This window comes from Dryas octopetala, chromosome 4, assembly GCF_963921425.1.
Source record: "Dryas octopetala chromosome 4, drDryOcto1.1, whole genome shotgun sequence".
Classification (NCBI taxonomy): domain Eukaryota; kingdom Viridiplantae; phylum Streptophyta; class Magnoliopsida; order Rosales; family Rosaceae; genus Dryas; species Dryas octopetala.
The window spans coordinates 13,756,719-13,779,874 of NC_141369.1; the positions used below are offsets into that span (position 1 = coordinate 13,756,719).

Here is a 23,156-nt window from a genome sequence, read left to right on the forward strand (position 1 = left end):
GTATTCTCAAAAAATAAAATAAAAACCAATTAAAAGTGTTGCAAAGAGAAGCCCAAAGGGTGGGTTGTGTTTAGCCCGTATAAAAATCTATCGGCCCATTCTTCTCTTCTTCTTCTTCACAACTATAAACAAATAAGCACTTAAGATAGTTGTAGTTGTTCTAATAATTAAATTATCTAAGGTAGTATTAGGTATTCCAAATTTGAATCTAAAATATTGTGACTGTATTTCATTAATTCATATATGACTCATTCTAAGCTTAATTATTTCATAATAAGACAAAATTACACGTGTAATAACACATTATTTGAAATATAAATTTAGAATATTTAGCTGCATGATTCTTTAATAATGGGTCTTCATAATTATTTAAATCTAGGGTCTTTTTTTTATTTTTTCTAAGGGAAATCAAGAATTCTTTTGTTTTTCTTTGTGGTTTTTTCGAATGAAAAGTTTAAGAGAAAGTATAGGAGAGAAAAATATGAAGATTAGAGATGAGAGATTAATTTGACAAAGAAATGAGGGAGAATGCTAAATACTAAATCCAAGAAAAAACTTTTCGTTTTATGAATTATATTATAGCATTTTCTATTCACTACCTCACATCTATTATCTCTCTTCTCATTATTTTTAAAATTTTTCTTCTCTATTTTTAGTTTTATTTTTTATTTGGGAATGAGGTTCAAATTTAGGACCTCTACCAATTTTAGATTGTGAAATATCATTAGACTAATAACTAGTTTGTTCTTTAGTTAAAAATTGAAACAAAAACTTGCTATAATTTGACTGAATGGACTTCTTCATGGAGAGATTTTATGATCGATAATTTTTTTTTTTTGATTAATTTGTCTCCATGAAGCTAGCTTAAATAGTAGTACAATCTACTTTGTTTTTTTTTTTTTTTTCCCTATTGGAAAGTAGTAAAATATACTTTTTTTTTTAATTTTAATCAAACAATATATATTAGGAAGGATAGATTTTAACTCAACATTTCAGATGTAGGGATAAATATTCTTAACCACTGCGTACGTACAAGTCCTTCAATATATCTAGTTTGAGTTAAGACTCTGCAGTTGAGTTGCCTATGGAGAAAAATGTTATCATGATTTGCAGTGCTACAGATGTCATCTACTTACACTCTTTGACTTGAAAGAAATTGGGTATGGAAAATTCTTAGCAATGGCTGTGGGTAAACTTAGTTAACTAACCTTGAAGCGATCTCCTCCTCTACTTTCCAACCTCAACAACCCAAAAAGCATGTTTTGGAGCAGCTTCTACCTCATAAACCAAGAGTTTCTTGGTTTAGTTGCCATGGACAAGTAAGTAGCAGTGGTTGGTATTTTGGTGCATAGCCTAACTTAGTATACACGTGCCACCTCAACCCCAATTAAGCTCATGCACATTCCACGGCAGGTAGTTATCTTATATATGGTTGCTTCAGCCTTGGATTTGTGCAAGCCCCACAAAAGTGTCACTTTTTTGGGATCATCCAACTTAATTGTCTGTGTTGGAGGGGTGGTCCTCATTGATCTTGCTGATCCGGCCTGTTATTATATTTTTTCTAATGCAAAGTAATTTATATATTTGTACATTCGAAATGTCACTTTTAACTCGAATTGAGTTTTAATTTTTAGAATTTCCAATTAGAATCAAATTATAGCACAGCTTTTCCTCTTCCAGTTTATATATATATATATTAAATATAATATATATATGTAGATATACCATCATTCATCAACAGTAGTAGAGTACTAGTGTACTAGGATGTTGAAATATCAGAAGTGTGAGTGGAGTTCCATACATTATAAATTAAGACAGTATATAATAATTAAGAATGTGACTACTGAGAGATTTATATGCATGATTGAGCCTGGCCGGTGTCTCAAACATATATATGCTTATGACACCTGTGCATATGATATAGTGTACATTTTTTCAGTAAGATGCCTTTTATGGCTTTGATCCTGTTCTCCATATTAATATATATTATATATGATAAAGTGTTTATTCTGTTTCTCACTGTAGAGTGCTTAAGAGTATACAAACCTCGTGACGAATTCAAGAATTTTTCTTCATGGAGTGAGATGAAGAAACTCTCAAATAGTCACGTACATGTGTTGCATTTCTGCTTGCTTTTAAAAATTTAGTTGCCTCTGAAGCCCTCCTTTCTACCCAAAAAAAATAAAAAATTAGTTGCCTCTCTGAACTATTTTATCATACACATTGTCTCGAATTCTTAAAGAAATCAACCAAGAACTAAAGGAAAAATACTTAAAATGGGAAGGAAATTGATTTCATGAGGTTAATTGGTCCCCTTTGATTCTTACTGGATATGCAGTTTTCAAACCCATTAATGATCAGCTTTTGGGCCGTTTGGTTGGGAAATCAATTCCTTTGCATTTTTTAAGGAAAGTGAAATGTAAAATTCTCTTTTCTGTGTGTATTTGGTAAGCTTGAGAAAGTAAACTAAGAATTGGAAGCAATAAATATTGTGTTTGATTAGTTTTCTAATTGTACCATAATCTATTATTTATTTTTAAATAATAACAAGGTTAATTTTGCTAAAAAAGAAGCAATAAATACTTTCTCAAGAGAAGAAAATCAATTTCATTGCTCCAGTAAGAATTTCATTTCCCCCTCAATAAGGGCATCAAATTCTCTTGGCCCAGAAATTAATTTGTCTTCCATGTACTTACCAAACATGGGAATAAAATTGATTTCTCATTCTTAGACCTCCAAAACTTGAATCAAACGGGCTTTTTGAATTGAAATGATGTTAAAGTACATATATATAGTCCTAGATTCATCAAGATTTATACTTTAAAATTAAAAAAAAGTTTTGTACACCTCACATTTATACCACGTCATTATATTAACATGATGAATCTAACCACTACTTAAAAAAAAAATCATGCGTTTAAATCTCATCACCATTGAAGCTATGCCAATTTCGAAAAGCTAAATATATATTTATTATTACTTGGTTCAATTAATGCAACTAGCAATTAATAGGTGTCCAAATACATAAATAATTATCTTTGTTACCTGTTCAATATATAACTTCCAGAACATAGATCCAAAAGTTACTTGACCTTTTCCCCCAAGTGTAGATCGAGTTGTTATAACATATCAATAAATGGTTTGCATTTAACTCATTCTTGAATTTAATTGTTCATCCCAATTATTGATTGCCACTTTAGTGTATAGTACGAAGCCTCTTTCAAAGATTAAGAAACGTAACAGCTGTCTGCAATCTTCATATATATAAAAAAAATAAAAAAATAACTAGCTTGCTGCAAAACGTACCACAACCTAATAAAGTTTGCAACTTATATAATTGAACTGATTCTCTTTGATTTGCTAGTGATCAACAAAACCCAGCAATCAACATTTAATTTCTCTCCCATTCATGGTAAGCATCAAGCTGTCCAAATGGGTCCACCAGAAACAAAAAGTACGTGATATTTTGTGAAGAATTCACTGCTTTAGATATGAGATCATCCTTGTATATGAAATTTCATATGCTACCCTTTTGGTGCCCAAGGGATAAAGGTGAACTAGAAGCCCGACTAGGATTGTGTCAATATTAGTATGTGGTGGCCAAGTACGAAGAGCCAGAGGGACTGCTAAATTGGCCTCTTGGGGTTGATTTTTTGGTACCTCCCAAAGGAGGGGAATGGGGATAGTACTTGGAGTCTCTTTACTTTTAGTACTTGGAGTCTTAAATACCTTCCGAGTTCCATGAGGTGTCATTTGGTTAAAACTCAACTAGGCCAACCATGGGGTTTTTGGGGTCTTGGACAAAATATTAAAAATGAGTTCCATGCATATCACATAAATTTGAGATTCTGGAGGATTCTTTTTCTTTTTAAAGTTTCTTTGGCCTGATTTTTGTTTAAGTTAACACGTTTGTCATATAAATTATTTAGGGCCTGTTTGGTATTCTATTCAAAAATTTTATTTTTTTTTCAAAAACAAAAAAACAAGTTTTAGTCAAAAAATTGTGTTTGGTAAACCATTTTCAAAAACAGTTTTTAGAAAAAAAAATTAAAAAACATGCATCTTTTTAAAAATGATAAAACATCGTTTTTCTCAAATTTTTTTTTTTACACTTTCTTCTTTCTTAGTTGTCATCATTTTTTAAATTTAAAAATTGTTTTCAAATTTCATACTAAACAAGTTTTCAAATTTTAAAAATTGATTTTGAAAACTCAGATTTAAAAAAAAAATGATTTTTTTTTAAAATTGAGTAGGATACCAAACGGGCCCTAAATTTTTGGGTGATGGGTTTAGTAATTTAGTCCAAAAAAAAAAAATATATATATATATATATAGGCCTCTTCCATTGAGAAATCCCCTAAATAAGCCTATTTAGGGGATCTTTAATTTGTGACGCCAACTCCACATTATATTTTAATGATCGAAACTGGCTATTTTTTTGGTCTCCTTTAAAAGATCATCTTTGCAAAAAATAATTAGGTTAATTGAAAACCATTTTACCGTTAATTAAACGGTCACCATTTCAAATGTTAATTGAAAATATTATGTTCGTCTATTTATTTGATCAAAGTTTGATAGTTTAATTATTTTCGATTTGTCTGATATTTTGCAAGGATGATCGTTGATTGATATAGACCTAAAAAATAAACGGTTAAAATCGTCAAAATACTATATGAAGTGGGTCTCATAAAAGATCCCGTAAATAAAATTATTTGAGATATACCTTATCTTAAACATAATTAATGAGGTATAACTTGTGAGACCCACTCCACATTGTAATTCGTATATATATTTCGACTTGAGTTGTGAAAGTATAAACTTAAAATGTATTCTCTCACCGTTTCGGAATCTCAATTATTAATGATTTTTTTAATGTTGATTTTGTATTTATATATAAAACTACGTATTTCAAACTTATACTTAATTACTTTTTTCAATATGAATCTTAAATAGTACGTAAACCTTAACTTTTACGGGCTCAACTATGAAATACAACATCGTTTTAGATATAAACACAACATAAACATACAGCAAATAAAATATTAGCAGAAGGTCCAGAACGTACATCGTTTTAGATATCACCTCCTCATGTCGATCATTTGAGGTAGAAATTAAGTTAGATGTGAACTCAAGATACATTTTAAGTTACGGTTCCAAAAACAAGGTATCTTTTAAGTTAGATGTTAAAAATACGTACTTAGATCACTATTGCCCAAAAAAGAGTACTAGATCACTAATGTTATTAATTGTCCAGTTGTCGATCAGTTTATTTCATATTACAAGCTCACACAACTCCCACAACTCCCACAACTTCCACATTTTAGACATTTCCATAAACTTCTCTCTCTCCCTCTCCCTCTCCCTCTCCCAGACTCCCTCCCTCTTTCTCTCTGACAAAATATGGTACAATCAAAGAAGTTCAGAGGTGTCAGGCAACGTCACTGGGGCTCCTGGGTTTCTGAGATTCGTCATCCATTACTGTATATATATCTCTGCTAGCTCCCGAGCTCTTTCTTCTTCTTCGTTCTTCTTCTCCTACCAACCCTCCAATCTTTGTCATCCATTAATTCCATTACTCTAATCTCAACAACCTTCAACACATATATACTCATTAATTCGTAGTTTACTTTGCTATCTTTGCTCACTGACCAATTTCTAGTTCTAGTTACAATTTTTAGATTGCTAGCTGGCCTAGTACATATACTAATTATACGTACTTTTCTAGTTACTAATTCTATGTGTTCTTAATTATATGCAAAAATGTCCCATTATAGCATATGGGGTCTTAATTATTTGTCTCACAATATATAGTTTGATCCTAATCTTTGATTTTGGTTATAGGAAAAGAATGTTCTTTGATTCTGGTTATAGCTAGGAAAAGATTGAAGTGACAATTTAATTTTATAATAGCTTTAATTTGCTAATATGCATCACTAATTACTGTCACTCATGGTTTATGTTGTAGCAAAAGAAGGGTGTGGCTTGGGACATTTGAGACGGCTGAAGAGGCAGCACGAGCCTACGATGAGGCAGCAATTTTGATGAGCGGCCGAAATGCCAAAACAAACTTTCCCGTCACATCAAATGAGACGGCCGCAGCTAATAACAATAACAACAACAACAACAACTCTGCAGCTTCATCATCTTCTTCGACGACACTCTCTGCAATCCTCAGTGCCAAGCTTCGCAAGTGCTGCAAGTCCCCATCTCCCTCCCTCACCTGCCTTCGGCTCGACACTGAGAACTCCCACATCGGAGTTTGGCAAAAGCGCGCTGGGCCACGCTCTGATTCGAACTGGCTGATGATGGTTGAGCTGGGGCAAAAGAGTTTGCAAGCAGCACCGCAGCAAAAAAGTACTACTGCTACTACTACTACTACTACTACTACTACTTCTTCTTCTTCTACAACAACGGCTGTGTTGGCTGCACAGGATGAAATTGTGGGGCTGCCGGAAGGTGGAGATGATGATGAGAGGTTGGATGAGGAGGAAAGGGTTGCATTGCAGATGATAGAGGAGCTACTGAATAGAAATTGATCACTCGTCACTAATAGAAAATGAAAGATCGTGACTAATATTTAATTGGTCTACTGGGTTCGTAGTCCTATCAACTTGTATCAACATCACATGGAGGTTGATTGATTACTAAACCAAGAGGAATTTCCATGTGCTTAGTCTTGTCAATGCATAGTCTTTGTTGGGTTGAAGTAAGGATTTGTTTGTTTCATTTGTGTGATCATAAGGAGGAGAATATATTCTATATTCGTCTCTATCGATTGGCAGGACCTCCATATAATGCCACTTCAAAAAAATATATAGTTGGTATATTAGAAAAAAAAAAAAGAAGAGAAAAGAGTAGTGTTTTATTTTATGTAGTGAAAATACTTATTAAATTTAAAGTTAATTAGGGTTTGCAAAAGAAATGTATGATAAATTAAATTGACTGCTAAGTTCTCCAATATTGGACAATTTCTCTCAGCAAATATGTGCTTGTTCGTACGTGTGCACTAATTATATATAGTCCAGAAATTTTGAAAGAAAAAAAAGAAGAAAATGCTCCAATGGAGCCATACTATAAAACTGTTTTTTGTTAATGTAGGAATGATAATATTACAGAAAAGGGCATTGCATGCAATTAATGCTTGGCATGTGTTTAATTTAATTATAGGGGAGTACTGAGAGCAACATCAACTAGTATATACCGTGGTGATAACTCCTAGTAACGTACTATCAAACAAAGAAAGAATTTTTTAGAAAAACTTATTAGCACTTTTGAATGCCTTTCATGATCAGATTAAAAATTTACTTTTGATAATCCAATAAATTATTGAAATACTTTCATGAAATAAAGCAAATTGTATCTGTTTAACAATTAGTATTTTTGTTATATAACTTATATATATTGACAAATAAAATCATGTACGAAAAAGTGGAACATCAACATCAAAGATATTGTCTATCTATTTGAATAAGTGGGTATATATAGGCTAATTAGCTATAAATCTAGTAATTTTTTTTTTTGTTGGATGAAGTGATTAAAATAAGGGATAAGAGGTGATTAAATTTTGTTTTATATAGAGTTGCAGTCAGTGCAGGCGCGACTTATTTTTGATGTGAACAGATCTAAGCACAGATGTCAATTGACAAAGACACATTGGGCTCTATAAAAGAAAATACCAACGTTTTGCCGGATTTAAACAAACCATGATATGATTGCACGTGGTGTATACTGTAGTTCATATAAAGGAGAAATTATGTAAAACACTATTTTTTAACATAAAAATCAGTCATCAATCTCATCTGCGATTAACATCACCAACAGATATTCAAAAGCACGTACTCAAATATGTGAGTAACAAAACCATGAGTTATATAGTTTAAGCGACATTGAGGTGGGTGGAGAAACAATGAAAACTAGTCTCTTGTTTTTTAGAAAGCTAAAATATAAAATTCCAAAATATTAAAGACGCTACCTATTACAAATTTTTTAAATGATTTTAACTTGTAAGAATTATAATAGGTTTAAAGTTGGATTCTCTCTAATTTAATTTAAATTGACACCAACTATTTACCCTTTAAGACTACTCAAAAAAGTTAATATAGATGCAAGAAAGACAAATAATGGATCGACAAGAAGGTTTAAAAGGATGCAAATGTCAAGACTTTCAAGCGCTATACATGTATCTACTAGGTATGTATATGTTAAAAATATAAAGATTGATTTTACGTACGTCAAGTAATATTTTTAGTCTTGTATCTCAATGAATAAAATCACAATTTTTTTGAAAATTGTTTTTAAATTTTAAAAGGGAAGAAATTAAAACTTGAGACATCTTCTAATAATGGAAAGATAAATGCTTAACTAGCTAATTAGTTTTTTTTTTTGGTCGAAAAAAGTAAATGCATTAAAAGCCCAGACCTAGGCAGAAACCGAAACAAGGGCACAATCCAATAAGCAAACAAAACACAGTAAACTACAAACAAGAAAGAGATAGTTGAAGATGCTAACTTTAACATATATGGTATTAATCAAGGCATTTGTTACATTTTAGTCGCACATGCTATATTAATTCATCCTCGCCAAAAGCAAAGTAAAATGGTTTTTGTCATATTCCTAAAGGAAGCAATGCCCATGTGAGCCTTATCCCTCCGAATTAATTTTAAGTAAATGAAGCTCTCCAATAGTGGTGGGCCTGGTGGCACTCTTTAAGGATATTCATTTGGAGCTTTCAGCATTTCAATGGAATTTCATGGTTTATGGAGTATCAAAGCCCATGTGCTAGAGATCCATTAGCCTCTCTAGGCTTATGCATTTGCATGCATCTTTAAACAATACCCATGAAATCAAAAAAAGCAAATAAGGCACGTAGGGACAACGCACCAAACTGGTAGGTTTGTTCATCGATTGATCTTTCACCTACATAAATGTATCTTTAGCAGTTCAGAATGGAAGGCACTTGAATTTGCCAAGGAATTAGGTAACTTTGTTATTTTGTGAGACGAAGTAATTAAGTGGCTTTTGCTTAGGTTTATTGTGTCCTTTAACTGAGGGCAACCCAATAAAAAGAAAAAATTGGTGTGATTAATTATAACACTGTCATGTGATTGTAACGGTGTTACATGATATTATTAATTTATGTGCATGCTATATTAGTATTGGTGAACGACAAATTTACACTGTTAAATTATGGTATTAATAAGTATATACATATATATATTATAATATAAGTGATAGTTATATTACGTGGTGGTGTTACAGTTGCACCAAAAAATTATTCCACAAAAAATAGCGCTACATGGATTTTGATAAAATTGGAGAATTATCATTCCATAAGTAGTTTGGAAAAAGCTGATCAAATTGATGGGGGATTTTATTCCATTTCGGAAAAGTTTTTGTTTTTTGTTGTCAAAGAACAACTACTAGCTAGAAAAGGCAAAAGAGCAAAATGTAGTAGCTCAATGGATCCACATCCACAGAGTTTTTGCTTGGGAAGAATGGAATTAAGAAGTCGGTACGTGAATACTCAATTGGTTCATCATCCTTAATTTGACAACACCAAATCTCAAAGACCTAAGAAAGCATTGTTTGCACACAGAGACTAGAGATCACTGATGCATGATCTCGAATGGTCGAGTTGTATTGTGACAAATAGATCACTAACTCTCTTATAAATATGAGAAAAGTAGAATAAACATTCAATGACGGATTCAGAAGATTTTTCTTTATGGAGTGAGATAAGAAAGTTCCCAAAGATTTTTTATTTTCAAAGAGAACAAATCTATCAAACGCTCACCGTTGTCCCTACATCAGTCTTTTTAAGACATTTCGTCAAGCATGCATTGTTTTTTTTTTTTTTGACCAAGTCAAGCATGCATTGTTAAGGCCCAATGTAAGTGTTCAATTAGGTGAATTTCATGTGGAATACCATTAACTATTTAACTCCGTTGTCAACCTTTTCGAAGCCATTTTTGGTGTACATACAATTGCAGCATCATTTGTTTTTGTTTTTTATGCTTAATCTTTTTTTTTTTGGTAGTTACAAATGCATTGTTGCACTTGCAATTATTTGGCGGCCTATCTTGACTAGTGTAGTAGTGTGTAGGCTTTTTGTACGATAAACTAATTTCACGTTTGTAATGATAATGCTTGTGTTTTACTGACATCAGTGTACAATAATTAGTACAAGACAAACCTTAGGAGAGCAGCCTTTTAAGTACAAGGCTTTTATTAAGGGTGCATTTAAGCGACTGCATTACTCAAAACCATTCATTTCAGTGCAGTGCTAGGGTGGCTACATGCATAATGACTTCAGCAAGAGTCTTTAATTGGGCTTTCACTAAACTCTTATACATGGTATAATCAATAATGGTAAGAGTCCTAGGCGTACTGAATATGTCACAAATTTTGTTTATTAAATAATGTGGGAGTATTTTATTTATGAGTATTGCTACACTCATCAAATTTTAATGAATATTTAAAATTATTTGTATATAGAGAGAATTATAGTAATTATCTTCGAATTTTATCTCGAGTATCACTTTGATCCACGAATTTGTTTTTTAAATTATATAGTCCACGAACTTTTACCGGTGTATCACTTTAGTCTATTCTGTCAATTTTATCAATATTTTTTCATCAATTTTAGTCACGTATATCACATAGGGAAAAGAAAGAGATGATGACTTAACATTTTTACCTTTCAAAAGTGACTCATATACTTGACACGTACTTGACTAAAATTGACGAAAAAAGTGGATGAAATTAACAGAATAGACTAATTAAGTGATACAAGGGTGAAAGTTCGAGGATTATATATATAAGAATTCAAAAAACAAGTTCGTGGACCAAAATGATATTAAAGGTAAAGTTTGAGGACCATTGTTGTCATTTGCTCTTTATATATATATATATATATATATGGAAAATGTTATGTCCACTAAATTTGTTCACCAAATAATGTGTTAGGATACATGTCCTGTTAGAATTTAAAAATGTCCAGAGTGAGTTCAGACTTGAATAAATAAAACACTGCCACATCATTATGTTAACAAATTCGGTGAATGTAGCATTATTGTATTCTAGCTAAAGGTGGAATCGGTTCGGTAACCGAATTGATTGGCCAAGACCGATTGTCGAACCGCCACCGACGGAATGGCCAAATTCGCCACCGCCACTGTCACCGACAAGATTGGTTACCGCCTATTTCGGTGTCAGTCGGCTTCGGTCGATGGAAATCTATTTCGAAGAGAGAATGAGAGAGGCATGGAAGCTTGGTTGGTTCGCTGGTGACTTTGGCAGAGGCACGAGAGAGGAAGGCTCGACGATGTCGAGTGGCAACGGAGCTGGTGGCAGGGAAGAACTGGCGCTGTTACAGGTCGGGTGAAGGCTGAGCTCGCAAGCAGGGACGATGACCAAAAACTCTGCAACCCGCGAAGAAGGCTCGATTGTTTGGGATTTCCAAATCAGTTTTTCGATACTTCGGTATTTGTTTGGGTGGTTTTGCGGTTTTTCTCGATTTTTCGGTCAGATTTCCCACCCTTAATACTTGCCCCTTACGCGCATGCCAATTGGATTTTTTACATGCAAATTAAATAATTTAGATAAAATAAAAAGATACACAGATAATTAATAACTGTTAATACATGATTTTTAAAAAAAAAAAATATGTAGTTTCTACTTCCTTTTTTTTTTTTTTAGTTTTCAATTTTTTAATTAGTTGTTTGTTTTACCATTTTACCCTTTATTGATAATATTTTTTTAAAATTGACATTTTAATTAAGCATGAACATTTTTTGGTATTTTGAAAATTTCACCTAGTAATCCTGTTTGCTTTATATATATGGATATGGATATATTGACACACCATTTAGGAAATGTAGCATCATTGCTCATTTATTCGAATATGGGTACATTTTGAATCTTCTTTATACTTAAGTTATTAACAAGTAAAATACTAATATGTATACTAATTAACACATTATTGAACAATTTTTATGACCATAACATTTGATACGGCCACAATCGTTCTTCGTTATATAAAATTTGACCAATGAAAATTGAGAATCAGACCATAATTATTCTTAGTTTTTATTTATTTGGAGGAGGGATATTCGAACTTAGGACCTCTCCAATTATGTGGATGAAAATACAACTAGATTAATAGCTAGTTGGTTACTTAGTTGGGCTCATGTCCAGTTTTAATGAGATATAATAGCGGCCAATTCTTTTGGTTAATAAAAAGCTTAGGCCACATTTTACTTTTGGTCCTTGCAGGTTGGGCTAATATCCACTTTTGTCCATGTAATTTCAATTGTTTTTATTTTGGTGATGTACTTTACAAACCATTGCAATTCAAGGAATCGCTAACATTTTCATTCATTAAATTGTCAAATTTGCTACGCTATTGGTCATTTACTTTACACACCATTGCAATATTAGTCATGTATTTTACAAAAAAAAGTTATCAATTCAAGAATGCATGTAACAAATTAATGAATAAAAATATAATGTGTCCTTAAATTGTAACGACTTATAAAGAACAAATCTAAAATCAAAACAATCAAAATTATAAGAACGAAAGTAAAATTTGACCCAAACTATAAGGACCAAAAGTGAAATTTAGTCAAATTTTTATTTACGCAAAAAATGAGAACATGCAAGAGAGAAGCCCAAGCAAGTAATCAGCCCATGGGCTAAAAAGGTAAACCAAAATTACAACACCAAAATGGCCACAGGCCCGCAGCCCAAAAAACTCAAACAAGCCACCAATAAAACAACAGAAGCATTAAAGCAACAACAAAACCGAGCTCAAAGATCTGCAGAGAAGAAGCAGAAGACAACCAAGCCAACCAGAGGAAAGCATAACAACAACCACCTTAACCAGCAACAGGAAGGTTCCAATTCTGAAAGATAGTCAGATTGGTATTGGACGGCTCGTATTGTATAGAAAATTCGACATCTTTTAAACAAGTTTGTCACATCATTGATTATTGGTGTTTCACACTGATTGTACCTATTTACATCTCAATTCTTCGAGCGAGCTAATAGCTATGATACTGGCAGTGTTGTTCGCCAACTCTGAAGGCAACATCCTAGTTGAACGGTACGAGCAGATCTCCACCGTCCATTTATTTTTTTCACCATGGTTTGAATTGGATTAACATCATGAACTTGTTGCTTTTGGTTCTGTTTTGTGGTGTTTTGGGTGAAACTTGTTTATTTTTGCATACCCTTTTGTGGGTTTGGTTCATTTAGTTTGGAAATCTTATGGCTTGGATCTGAATTGTGTCTTTGGGTATTTAATTTCTATATAATTTACCCACTTTTTCGTGTTTATGTTTGATTTCAATTGGGTGGACTTTGCTTTTCTAGGAATTTTTATGAAATGGGTTTGTGGGGAATCTCTGAATTTTAAAGGGGTAGGTCTCTATGATACACTACCTTGTCAGATTACGAATTGGAGAGGATAGTCAACAAGATACAACATTTCATTTATAGGCATGGCGAGAAGGTTATGTAGCATTTACTATATAGTATAGAAGACCTTTTCTTTGTGCGTTGTTGTATAATGTGTATGCAATTGCTTCATGGCATATATTAAGAAGGACCAATGCTAGAGTGCTTTTGAGTTAATTGCTTTGACATGTTGTGCACTTTGATTTGCCATCTCTTTTGAAGCATGGACTCAAGGTTTTATGCCTTTTGCAGTTTCAATGGAGTTCCTGCTGAAGAACGGCTGCATTGGCGATCTTTCCTGGTCAAACTAGGAGCAGATAATCTTAAAGGTGTAAAAAATGAAGAGCTCCTTGTTGCTTGCCACAAGTATGTTTACTTGTCTTAATTCTTGTCTTGCAGAGATAATGCTTAATTTCTATGTTTAATTGCCTAGTTTGTCTAATGCCATGGCATGTCTTGGGGATTGCTTCCAAGAATTAAAGTAGTGTTATCAGATTGAGGTGGAGCCTAATTTTTGCTCCAATGAGAATATGATGCTGGAGTATAATAAAACATAGAGCTTGAAACTTTCTTCTGTAACCTTCAGAGTTATTATATTATTCCTATTTTAAAAATAATAAGAAAATTATGACTCAGCGCCTGGTATCATTTTACATAATTCCATCTGCATTGATTTGTTTATCAGGTCAGTTTACATTGTTTACACTGTGCTTGGGGATGTCAGCATCTATGTCGTGGGCAAGGATGAGTATGATGAACTAGCCTGTAAGTATTCATCATGCAATTCAAGAATATGATGTCAGTTTATAGAAGGACTGGATGAAACTGTGCAATTGAAAGTTAAAAGTGCATTCACCCTTGTTTGAGATTAAACTCAAACCAATGGTTTTCAACCCTTTGGTACTTTTTTTGTGAGTAGTTTAGTTAGTCGCACCTAAATTGAGAAGTTTTCCTTTCTTAGATGTGTAGTTTCTTCATGCTTTCCAAAGTAGCTTCATGTCGTCAAATATCTTTATGATATGCAAGACTGTCCCCTATTACTGAAGGCCAACGCCACACTATGGGAAGTTGATGCCATTACTTAGAAGAAACAAAGGAAAAATGAGTGCTTGGTGCTTGGTATAGTGTTTGGTGCAATTGCTAAAGGTAGCAATAGTTTTTTATGGAAAATTGACATAATCATTTCCAGTAAACAAATGCAAAATGATACTCTCTTTATTCAAGATATATTGGTAGCACTTTTTTAGACTTTGATGTGGTGCTTGTTATAATTAGTCAAACTGTAGCAATTGCTTTTGAAATGAGAGGTGCAGTGCTTGATTTTATTACTGGTTTTGGTTTTGCTAATTCTGGATGGTTTCTGGTTTCTTGCTAGTGTCAGAGGTGATCTTTGTTATAACATCAGCTGTGAAGGATGTATGCGGGAAGCCTCCAACTGAGCGCCTTTTCCTGGATAAGTACGGAAGAATTTGCTTGTGTCTGGATGAAATTGTTTGGAAGGTGAGGTGATGAATGATTTTTAAGTCATTAAAGCAACAAGATGTTCAAAGAAAGTTGAGGCATTTTTGGTTGTTTGTTCACCCTGCACCAAAATATCCAACATATTAACTCATATAATAGGGATGCCTTTGGTGGTTGTCATCATAGGGCAATCCCAACAGTAATATAAAAATCATATGGAAACTCCCAGTTTTTCTTTGTAACAACATTACAAGCAAGCCGTAGATTTTGTTTTTGGTGGATAAGGAGCCTTACTGTGTATCCTTAGTTTCATCTTCTCATTCATGGACTTCATGTTACACCACAGTTCTATATTGCTGCCTGACATTTTGATTTATAATGTTGAATTTTATTTTCTTTGTTACTTCTGTTTCTGACATCTGTGTTCCTATACTTTGAAGGGATTGCTGGAGAATACAGAAAAAGACAGAATCAAGAGACTGATAAGGCTAAGGCCTCCAAATGAGTTTTGAATAAAAAGCTTCTTGCTGTTACCCGCCAATCGAAGGTGATAGTAGTCGGGTCTCAGGGAGCAGCTTGTATTATAGCGGAGTGCTGAATTTCCCCAGTATGATTTTCAAGCTTTGCAACAGCTATTATGTTTTCAAACTTTTAGAGAAGAAATTTTCTTGGATTTTCAGTGGGGAGGAGATAGTAGCAAATTAGCAAATGCCCCATTTGTTTCTATATTCTGAACATGATGTAATGCCAATACCTTATATTGGAATGTGTTATACTGTCTGCCTAAAACAATGAATGTAGTAAGTAATGTTTCTGTGGTAGATTTTTTTGGCAGAAGCCTAGGCAGTTCTTGTGGACAAGTAGCAGGATGAGCATGCCATGCAGCCTCTTGCTCACTCACACAACATTAGAATCAAGCTCACTCACTGTAATAAATAAAATGGAAATTACCCCCATTAATATGAATTTGTTGCAGGGTGGATCTTCTGTCCAACCCCCATAACAGACTTCACATTCTTGACATAATCTGGGACGAAGTTGGACAGAAAGACTTTTATTGTTACTATTTTATAGGGGGCAATGTGAGTGAAATTGTAATTTTTATGGGGCGAAGTAGGATAACCCCAGTTGAAAGAATTAGAAAAACAAACAGTTGAAAGAACTCACTTTGTGTATTGCATAGTTATGAATCCAAGTTTTGCAACTTCTGCAAACATTTGAATCAAGCCTCTCACCTTTTCATCCGTCTTTAGTCTCATTTCATATGGCACTGGTATGCAGGTTTAGCACTAGTTTGATGTGCTATCCACATTCATTTCAGTGAAACCTGTATATAAGATATTGGAGGAAATTAAACCCATTTTGCAGATAGAGGTAGATGAATTTAATTTCCTCCAATTCTCACATACAACTTATGCACTTCCATTTTACCGATTTCTTATCGCTACTTAAAGCGATCTAAGCAAAAATTGGAGGTGAGATATTGGAGGAAATTAAACCCGATATGCAAATTGATGCCTTGTGGGATTAATTTCCTCCAATTCTCACATACAACTTGTGCACTTGTATTTTACTGATTTCTTCTTGAAACTTATTTGTCAATGAAAATTAAAACTAATGCAGAAAAACTGGAGGTGAGATATTGGAGGAAACTAAACCCAATACATATGCAGAATGATGCCTCCAGGGGTTTAATTTCCTCCAATTCTCACATACAGCTTATGCATGACTTCCTTCACTGTAGATCTTCTATTCTCATGTTTATGGAAGAACTAGACCCTCCCTGGTTTTTATAGCAAGAACCAAGACAGTTCATGTGATAAACACACGAAACTTGCTCAGATGGATTAGTGTGCAGAGGCAAAAAGAGTGTGAAGTTTGTACTACAGTTGGTTGTTTGACTGCAGACCTAACTCAGAAGACTGCCTGTTCTTGCCACCTAATCTGTAACTAAGTTAACTAACAAGCAATTCAAATTGATAATTACTCTTCCTTTCTATATCCCAAGGTCTCCATTCTCTGTCACTATTGGTACAGCCGTACAGGTCTCTACTCTCTTGTAAAATTACTACCTCCAAGAGTCCCTACCAGGTCTGGTTCGGGTCCTAATCTCACAATTTGATTTCACAAGATTCTTAACATGATTAAAACCACAAATTCAGGCACAATATATTCACCTAATCAACGGTCATAATTAACAATATGACGATATGAGATTACACAATATCAATATAATCATGGGAAGAAAAATCTTCCATGTAACGGAGGTATACACCACGTCACCACCCATTGTTCTCATTATGTGTTAGGCCTATTTGCATGTCCTAATTCCTAGTCATAACACCACTCGATTCCAGCACATACTGCTCAAGCCCAAAACACATCACTCATACACAGGCCATGTATGAAAAGTAAGGGTAAGAAAATTGCTAATTAGCAGTTGAGTAATACATCCATCCTGTGGGCTGGATGGGACATTAAATGTGGTTTTCTTTTTTTCTTTGGCTAAATTTACATTTTCTGTTGTTTCTTTCTTTGGAACCGACTTCATTAAAAGATATTCCTACTCTCTGATCCTCTCAGTGAGTTGGATTGTCCAACTACACAATACATTTCCTTCCTGACACCTACAGTCAATTTTAGAGTGGACTGAGTTTATGTGACTAATTTTCACCTAATCCCACAGTAACTTTTTTGACAACATGAAAAAGAAACAATAGTACGTATAATTGTATAAATAAGAATCATATTTCATTCCAAATTGAATAAATGAAATATTGCCACGTTATTTTGACTCGGTAAATAAAATTTGGTGAATAAATTATTTAATAAGTGTAGCAGCTTGAGAGAGCTCTAAGCTCTAGTATATAAGTATATGAATATGCACACCATCCCATGTCTTCAAATTGTCCCCTCTTCTATTCAGACTATACTGAAAGGTTATGGCAGCAACTATGAAGGCTGTGAGTTTTCTGCTTCATTTTGCCTTCATCTTCACCTTCACACAGGCCAGACCAATCAGCCCACAGCCCCAACCTCTCACATCCTTCAAGCTCAACAATACCCAGGTATGAAAATTTCCTTAGATGAAAGGTTCAATACAAGTTCTACTTCAAAATTACCAAATAATGTATGAAAAAAAAAGAGATTAGGTACATATAGAAATGAGACTAGGTTTCTCTCTTTTGATATGGCTTTTCTACAACAAGAAAAAAAATTAACATGGCTTTTTCTTTTCTTAATAGAATGCAGGGACCTGTACTTACATGGTAACAGTAGAGACCAGCTGTTCTTCACCCCGTACACGAGATCGGATCTTCATTGCATTTGGTGATGCTTATGGCAATCGGGTACTTCACTCTCCTACACATGCATGCACATATGAGAAGAATTTACATGTCCCCATGATAAGGACAAGTGGTATCTCCCCCTCTTTCTCTCTCTTTCTCTCAATGTGATATACTTATGACAGAGACAAGTAAGTTATTCTCTATATATGTATAGATAAATACACAATGGGCTTTAAAATCAGCGTCCCGATTCCCAAGTCGATGAATTGGCTAACATAAATGTCGTGTTAATAGCTTAGGGTGTAAGGTTAAGCTCCGGCTCTTTAAACCCTAAGTTTTACAGAAATGGAATAAAAATATTTTCACAAAATTTGAAATGGCCAACTCAGAATCCTGTTCTACATGTGGGAAATGTTGTCTTGCCAAGATAGTCTTATGTATGGTCGAAATGAATGGTTCAACAATATGACATGTATATGTGTGTGCTAGATTAGTACATGTAAGCACATATATAATGTTACATATCAGTGTGACATTGTGACATTAGTGCAACATTTACAACTAATATAACCCATAAAAAGAAGATTATTTTTGTGCATAATAGGCTACTCATTGGTCCATGTTATTTCTTATTGGATGACGATCAGGTGTACGATAGACGTGCAAGGACATTCGGGAGGTGCTCTGGTCAAACATTTCGGGTCGTATATGAGACAATGCCATGTGTAGAGGAGGTCTGTTACGTGGCTTTCTACAGGGATGGAAGCGATGGGTGGATTGTAAATACAGTGAAGATCTCTGGGCCTTATACCAAACCTGTTGTATTTCATATCAACTCTGAGATTCCAGAACGTGTTTGGTTTCCATTTGGTCATTGTTATGGTGCTTCAGCATCACCCACTTTAAGCAAGTAGCTGGAGATGGGAGTCCAGTCCAGGACTCTTGTTTTTCAGGCTATTTGGGGCTCTGCTTTGTAATAATGGCATTTGTGGGGGTTGTTTAATTGATATGGTATATAGTTATATATATAGAAAATAAATCAATAAAATTGCAGCAGGGCTAGAAATTGGGCATCCCAGAATCCCACTTTGTATTTTACAGCAGCTACATTAATGAATGACACCATGAATGTTAAAAAGATCTGATCCAACAAAACAAAATCAAACAAAAATATGCATCAGGGATTTATTTATATCCAATTTTTTGACAATTTAATGGTTATAGGGCTGCTGGTATGTCCCAACTCTTAGCCATGACACCACTAAAATCCAGCCCACACTCCCCAAGCCCAAAGCACATCACTCATACACAGAGTCCATGTAAGAAAAGGGGTAAGAGAGTTCTTAATGGGGCATGCCCTATTGGAGTATTGGGTCTCTTCTCACAAAACAAAGGAAACAAAACCAATATGAAAACCCCTTCAAATGAAGGACTGTGGTGAAGGTACATATGCTTGATCCTCAAGGTGCCAAGCTACATTGGCAGACAGCAAGTGAGAAAAGGTGGAAATGTGTGCAGGTAGACACATGTGCCCTGTGGGCTCCAATAGGACATTGAATGTTGTTTCTCTCTTTGGACCTTACTCCATTAATAGACATTACTGCTCTCTGATCTCGTGAGTTGGATTGTCCCAGCTACACTATACATTAACATGCTACACAGCTACAGTGAATTTTAGACTGGACTGAGTTTGCTGTGATTTTCACTTAATCCCATAATAATTTGTTGGCAATTAATATGTCAAAGAGAAATTGTATACCTAAATGCTTGAGTGATAATAATAAATTCACTGAATTTATTCACCAATTTGATTACCAAATTTGTCTGCATGTCATTATCTTATTTAAGAAAAAATATTTGGAATGGGTCCAGAATTTTATAAATAAATATTATTATATTGTTTATTAAATAAAATTTATCAAATTTATTTGATGAGTGTAACAATACTAAGAGAGTTTTAGACTTTATAATATAAGCATATATTCACGGGGGGCTATGCACACCACCCTAATCCACTAAGTTGACCACCCCACTTAAATTTTTGCCCCTTTGTGCCCATTTTGCCCCTGTATTAAAAAAAAAAAAAACCATCTCCATTTTGGCCGGCCACCCCTCCCCGCCGCTGGCGCAACCCCACCCCCTCCCCACTGCCGGCGCGACCCCACCCCTCCCCTTCGCCGGTCGACCCCACCCCTCCCAGGCGAAGACCCACCCACCCAGGTGAAGACCCACCCACCCAGGCGAAGACCCGATCGGCCCAGGCGAAGACCCGACGACCCCTTCGCCGGCGATCTTCCTTTTCCGGCAGAGTTGAGACGCCGGACCACTTGGGTTTTGTTCCCCAGGTCACGGCGAGTCCAACCCTGGTCTTCCCTTGTTCATCCGACCACCGTGCGCGGCTAATCGACGTCGTGACCCGATCGGCCCCTTCGTCGGCGATCTTCCTTTTCCGGCGAAGTTGAGACGCCGGACCACTTGGGTTTTGTTCCCCAGGTCACGGCGAGTCCAACCATGGTCTTCCCTTGTTCATCCGACCACCGTGCGCGGCTAATTGACGTCGTGAAGCTCCGCCGCGGCGGGGAGAGGTGGCCGGCCAAAATTGGAGAAATGGTTTTTTTTTTAATGCAGGGGCAAAATGGGCACAAAGGGGTAGAAATTTAAGTGGGGTGGTCAACTTAGTGGATTAGGGTGGTGTGAATACCCCCCCCCCCCTATATTCACCGCACATTGTCTTTCAGATTGTCCTCTCCCCCTATTCAGACTATACTGAAAGGCTATGACAGCAAAAATGAAGGCTGTGAGTTTTCTGCTTCATTTTGCCTTCATCTTCACTGTCACACAAGCCAGATCAATCATTCCTCAACCCCAAGCTCTCAGGTCCTTCAAGCCCAACAATACCCAGGTATGAAAATTTCCTTTGGAAATAATTCTAGTTTCTAGATAGGCAAACAGAGAGATAGATTGTACTTTATACATGAAAAATATCCATAAATTGCTGCCCAGTAAGTTAAATTTTTTGCTGAAAAGGCAAGATCCTTTGAAAGAAAAATATACCCACAAAAATTATAGGGAAGAGATGCTGAATTTGGGATTCAAAATCAGTAAATTACACAGGTATATGGTTTACTTTGTTTTTTCTTTTGCTGATAAGTGTTTGGTTTGTGGTTTACTTTGATGGAAAGGGTCAATACAAGTTTTATTTTAAAATTGCTAATGTATGAAAATAACTATAAAGAAAAGATCAGGTACAGAGAGAAACGAGACTAGCTTTAAACCCCCTTTTTTAATTTTTCGATATTGATTCTAATTATATGCTCTCATAAGAAATAAATATGGCTTTTTCTTTTTCTCTTTTATTTTATTTTATTTATAGAATGCTGGGAGCTGTTCTTACTCGGTATCAATAAAGACTAGCTGTTCTTCACCCAGATATACACGAGATCAGATCAGTATTTCATTTGGTGATGCTTATGGCAATCAGGTACTTCACTCTCCCACAGATACACTTAAACAGTAGATACTTAGACACATATAGTCACTAATCGGAAAATGCTATGGTGTCTATGGCTTATGTTGTCATAGTATTTAAATCATTTATTATTTAGATTCTCATTTAAATGTGTGTTCCAGATTAATAGTATGACAACGTGATATGCTGGGTTGTTCTCATGGAAAAACGTCGCACAAGTAATCATATGCTTGCGTGCATATACGTACGCACGTAATAGTCTTAGGAAAAATGCTCTTGTGTCAAATGGTGAATCTGGATCATTGATTTGGCTGTGACCGAATGCGTGCTTCAGATTCATAGTCTGACAAAATACATTTACCTTATAATCTAATACAACCCATAAAAGGCGATTACTTTCCTGCATAATAGGGTAACTCATTCTGTCATTCATCAATGTTATTTCCCGGTTGATCAGGTGTATGCACCTAGAATAGATGATCCATATTCAAAGACATTCGAGAGCTGCTCTACGGATACATTTGAGATATATGGGCCATGTACGTACGAGATCTGTTATGTGTATCTGTATAGGAGCGGGTACGATGGGTGGAAAGCACAGAGTGTGACAATCTATGGCCATTATACTAAGGCTGTTACATTTTACTACAACTCTTTTATCCCAAATGGTGTTTGGTATGGATTTAATCTTTGTAATGGAGCTTCAGCATCATCCACTTCAAGCATGTAGCAGGAAATATTAGTCCAGGTTGCTCTTGTTTTCAGGTCTGTAATGGTATTTGTGCTTCAATTCAGCTAGCATTATCGATCTGTGATCGGATTTTGTTTGTTAGGAGGGGCTTATGGTGATGGTATGTAGAAAATAAATCAATAAATCAAAGTTTCAGAAGTTTAGAGATAGCTTTTAATCTCTTATAACAGGTACTTGATATGGCTACGTGGAATCATACATTTCTTTTTTGGCTTTTTGGGATGTGCTTAAAGGCTTCTTTAATGGAAGCCTTTAAGCAAGTCAAAGATTTAGAAAATCAGATGAACTTCAGAGTATATGTTTTTAAGTGTCCCACTTTAGTTAAAGCTTTGATGTAGTTGGGAACTTAAGCCTCCCACTTTGTATTACAAAACGACTGAGAAGTCCTTTACCATAAACCATAAATTAATGCATATTATATGCTGAAGTCTCTTACTTTAGATGGAAGTTCATTAAATTCAAATGCCAATTGAATTCAAAGGTCTAGTTACGGTATGTGACAATCTGTGGTCATTGTGAAATCCTCTTAAAAGAGACGGGGCGATGTCATGGGCAGTGTCATGCAGTGTCATGTTGTTAGCCAATCGACATCGCCTCTTCTCTTTCAAGGGGATTGCGCAGAAACTCAACCCTCTCTCTTAGCCTCTTATTAGTCTCTCATGAGCCCACTTAAGTTGGACTCAACCCGCCAAATCAAAGCACATGTTTGGTTTAACCTACGAAAATATAT

The 23,156-nt window shown here is 34.9% G+C and overlaps 4 protein-coding genes across 4 annotated transcripts; all 4 read left to right on the plus strand.

The window, feature by feature from the left end:
- Positions 1–5,339: 5,339 nt before the first annotated feature.
- SHN1 (Integrase-type DNA-binding superfamily protein) lies at positions 5,340–6,742 on the plus strand. Its single transcript, XM_086240637.1, has 2 exons — positions 5,340–5,480; positions 5,966–6,742. The coding sequence occupies exons 1-2, from the start codon at positions 5,401–5,403 to the stop codon at positions 6,534–6,536; spliced, it is 651 nt and encodes a 216-aa protein (XP_086096763.1). The 5' UTR covers positions 5,340–5,400; the 3' UTR covers positions 6,537–6,742.
- Positions 6,743–12,812: 6,070 nt separating this feature from the next.
- On the plus strand, positions 12,813–15,737 carry LOC147287056 (SNARE-like superfamily protein). Its single transcript, XM_086241628.1, has 5 exons — positions 12,813–13,102; positions 13,708–13,821; positions 14,141–14,220; positions 14,831–14,955; positions 15,357–15,737. The coding sequence occupies exons 1-5, from the start codon at positions 13,050–13,052 to the stop codon at positions 15,426–15,428; spliced, it is 444 nt and encodes a 147-aa protein (XP_086097754.1). The 5' UTR covers positions 12,813–13,049; the 3' UTR covers positions 15,429–15,737.
- Positions 15,738–17,797: 2,060 nt separating this feature from the next.
- LOC147287057 (embryo-specific protein ATS3B-like) lies at positions 17,798–19,120 on the plus strand. The gene is made up of 3 exons (XM_086240873.1): positions 17,798–17,984; positions 18,169–18,266; positions 18,854–19,120. The coding sequence occupies exons 1-3, from the start codon at positions 17,798–17,800 to the stop codon at positions 19,118–19,120; spliced, it is 552 nt and encodes a 183-aa protein (XP_086096999.1).
- Positions 19,121–20,937: 1,817 nt separating this feature from the next.
- On the plus strand, positions 20,938–22,630 carry LOC147287058 (embryo-specific protein ATS3B-like). The gene is made up of 3 exons (XM_086241105.1): positions 20,938–21,108; positions 21,580–21,687; positions 22,133–22,630. Exons 1-3 carry the CDS (start codon positions 20,983–20,985, stop codon positions 22,403–22,405), a joined length of 507 nt encoding a protein of 168 aa, XP_086097231.1. The 5' UTR covers positions 20,938–20,982; the 3' UTR covers positions 22,406–22,630.
- Positions 22,631–23,156: the final 526 nt, after the last annotated feature.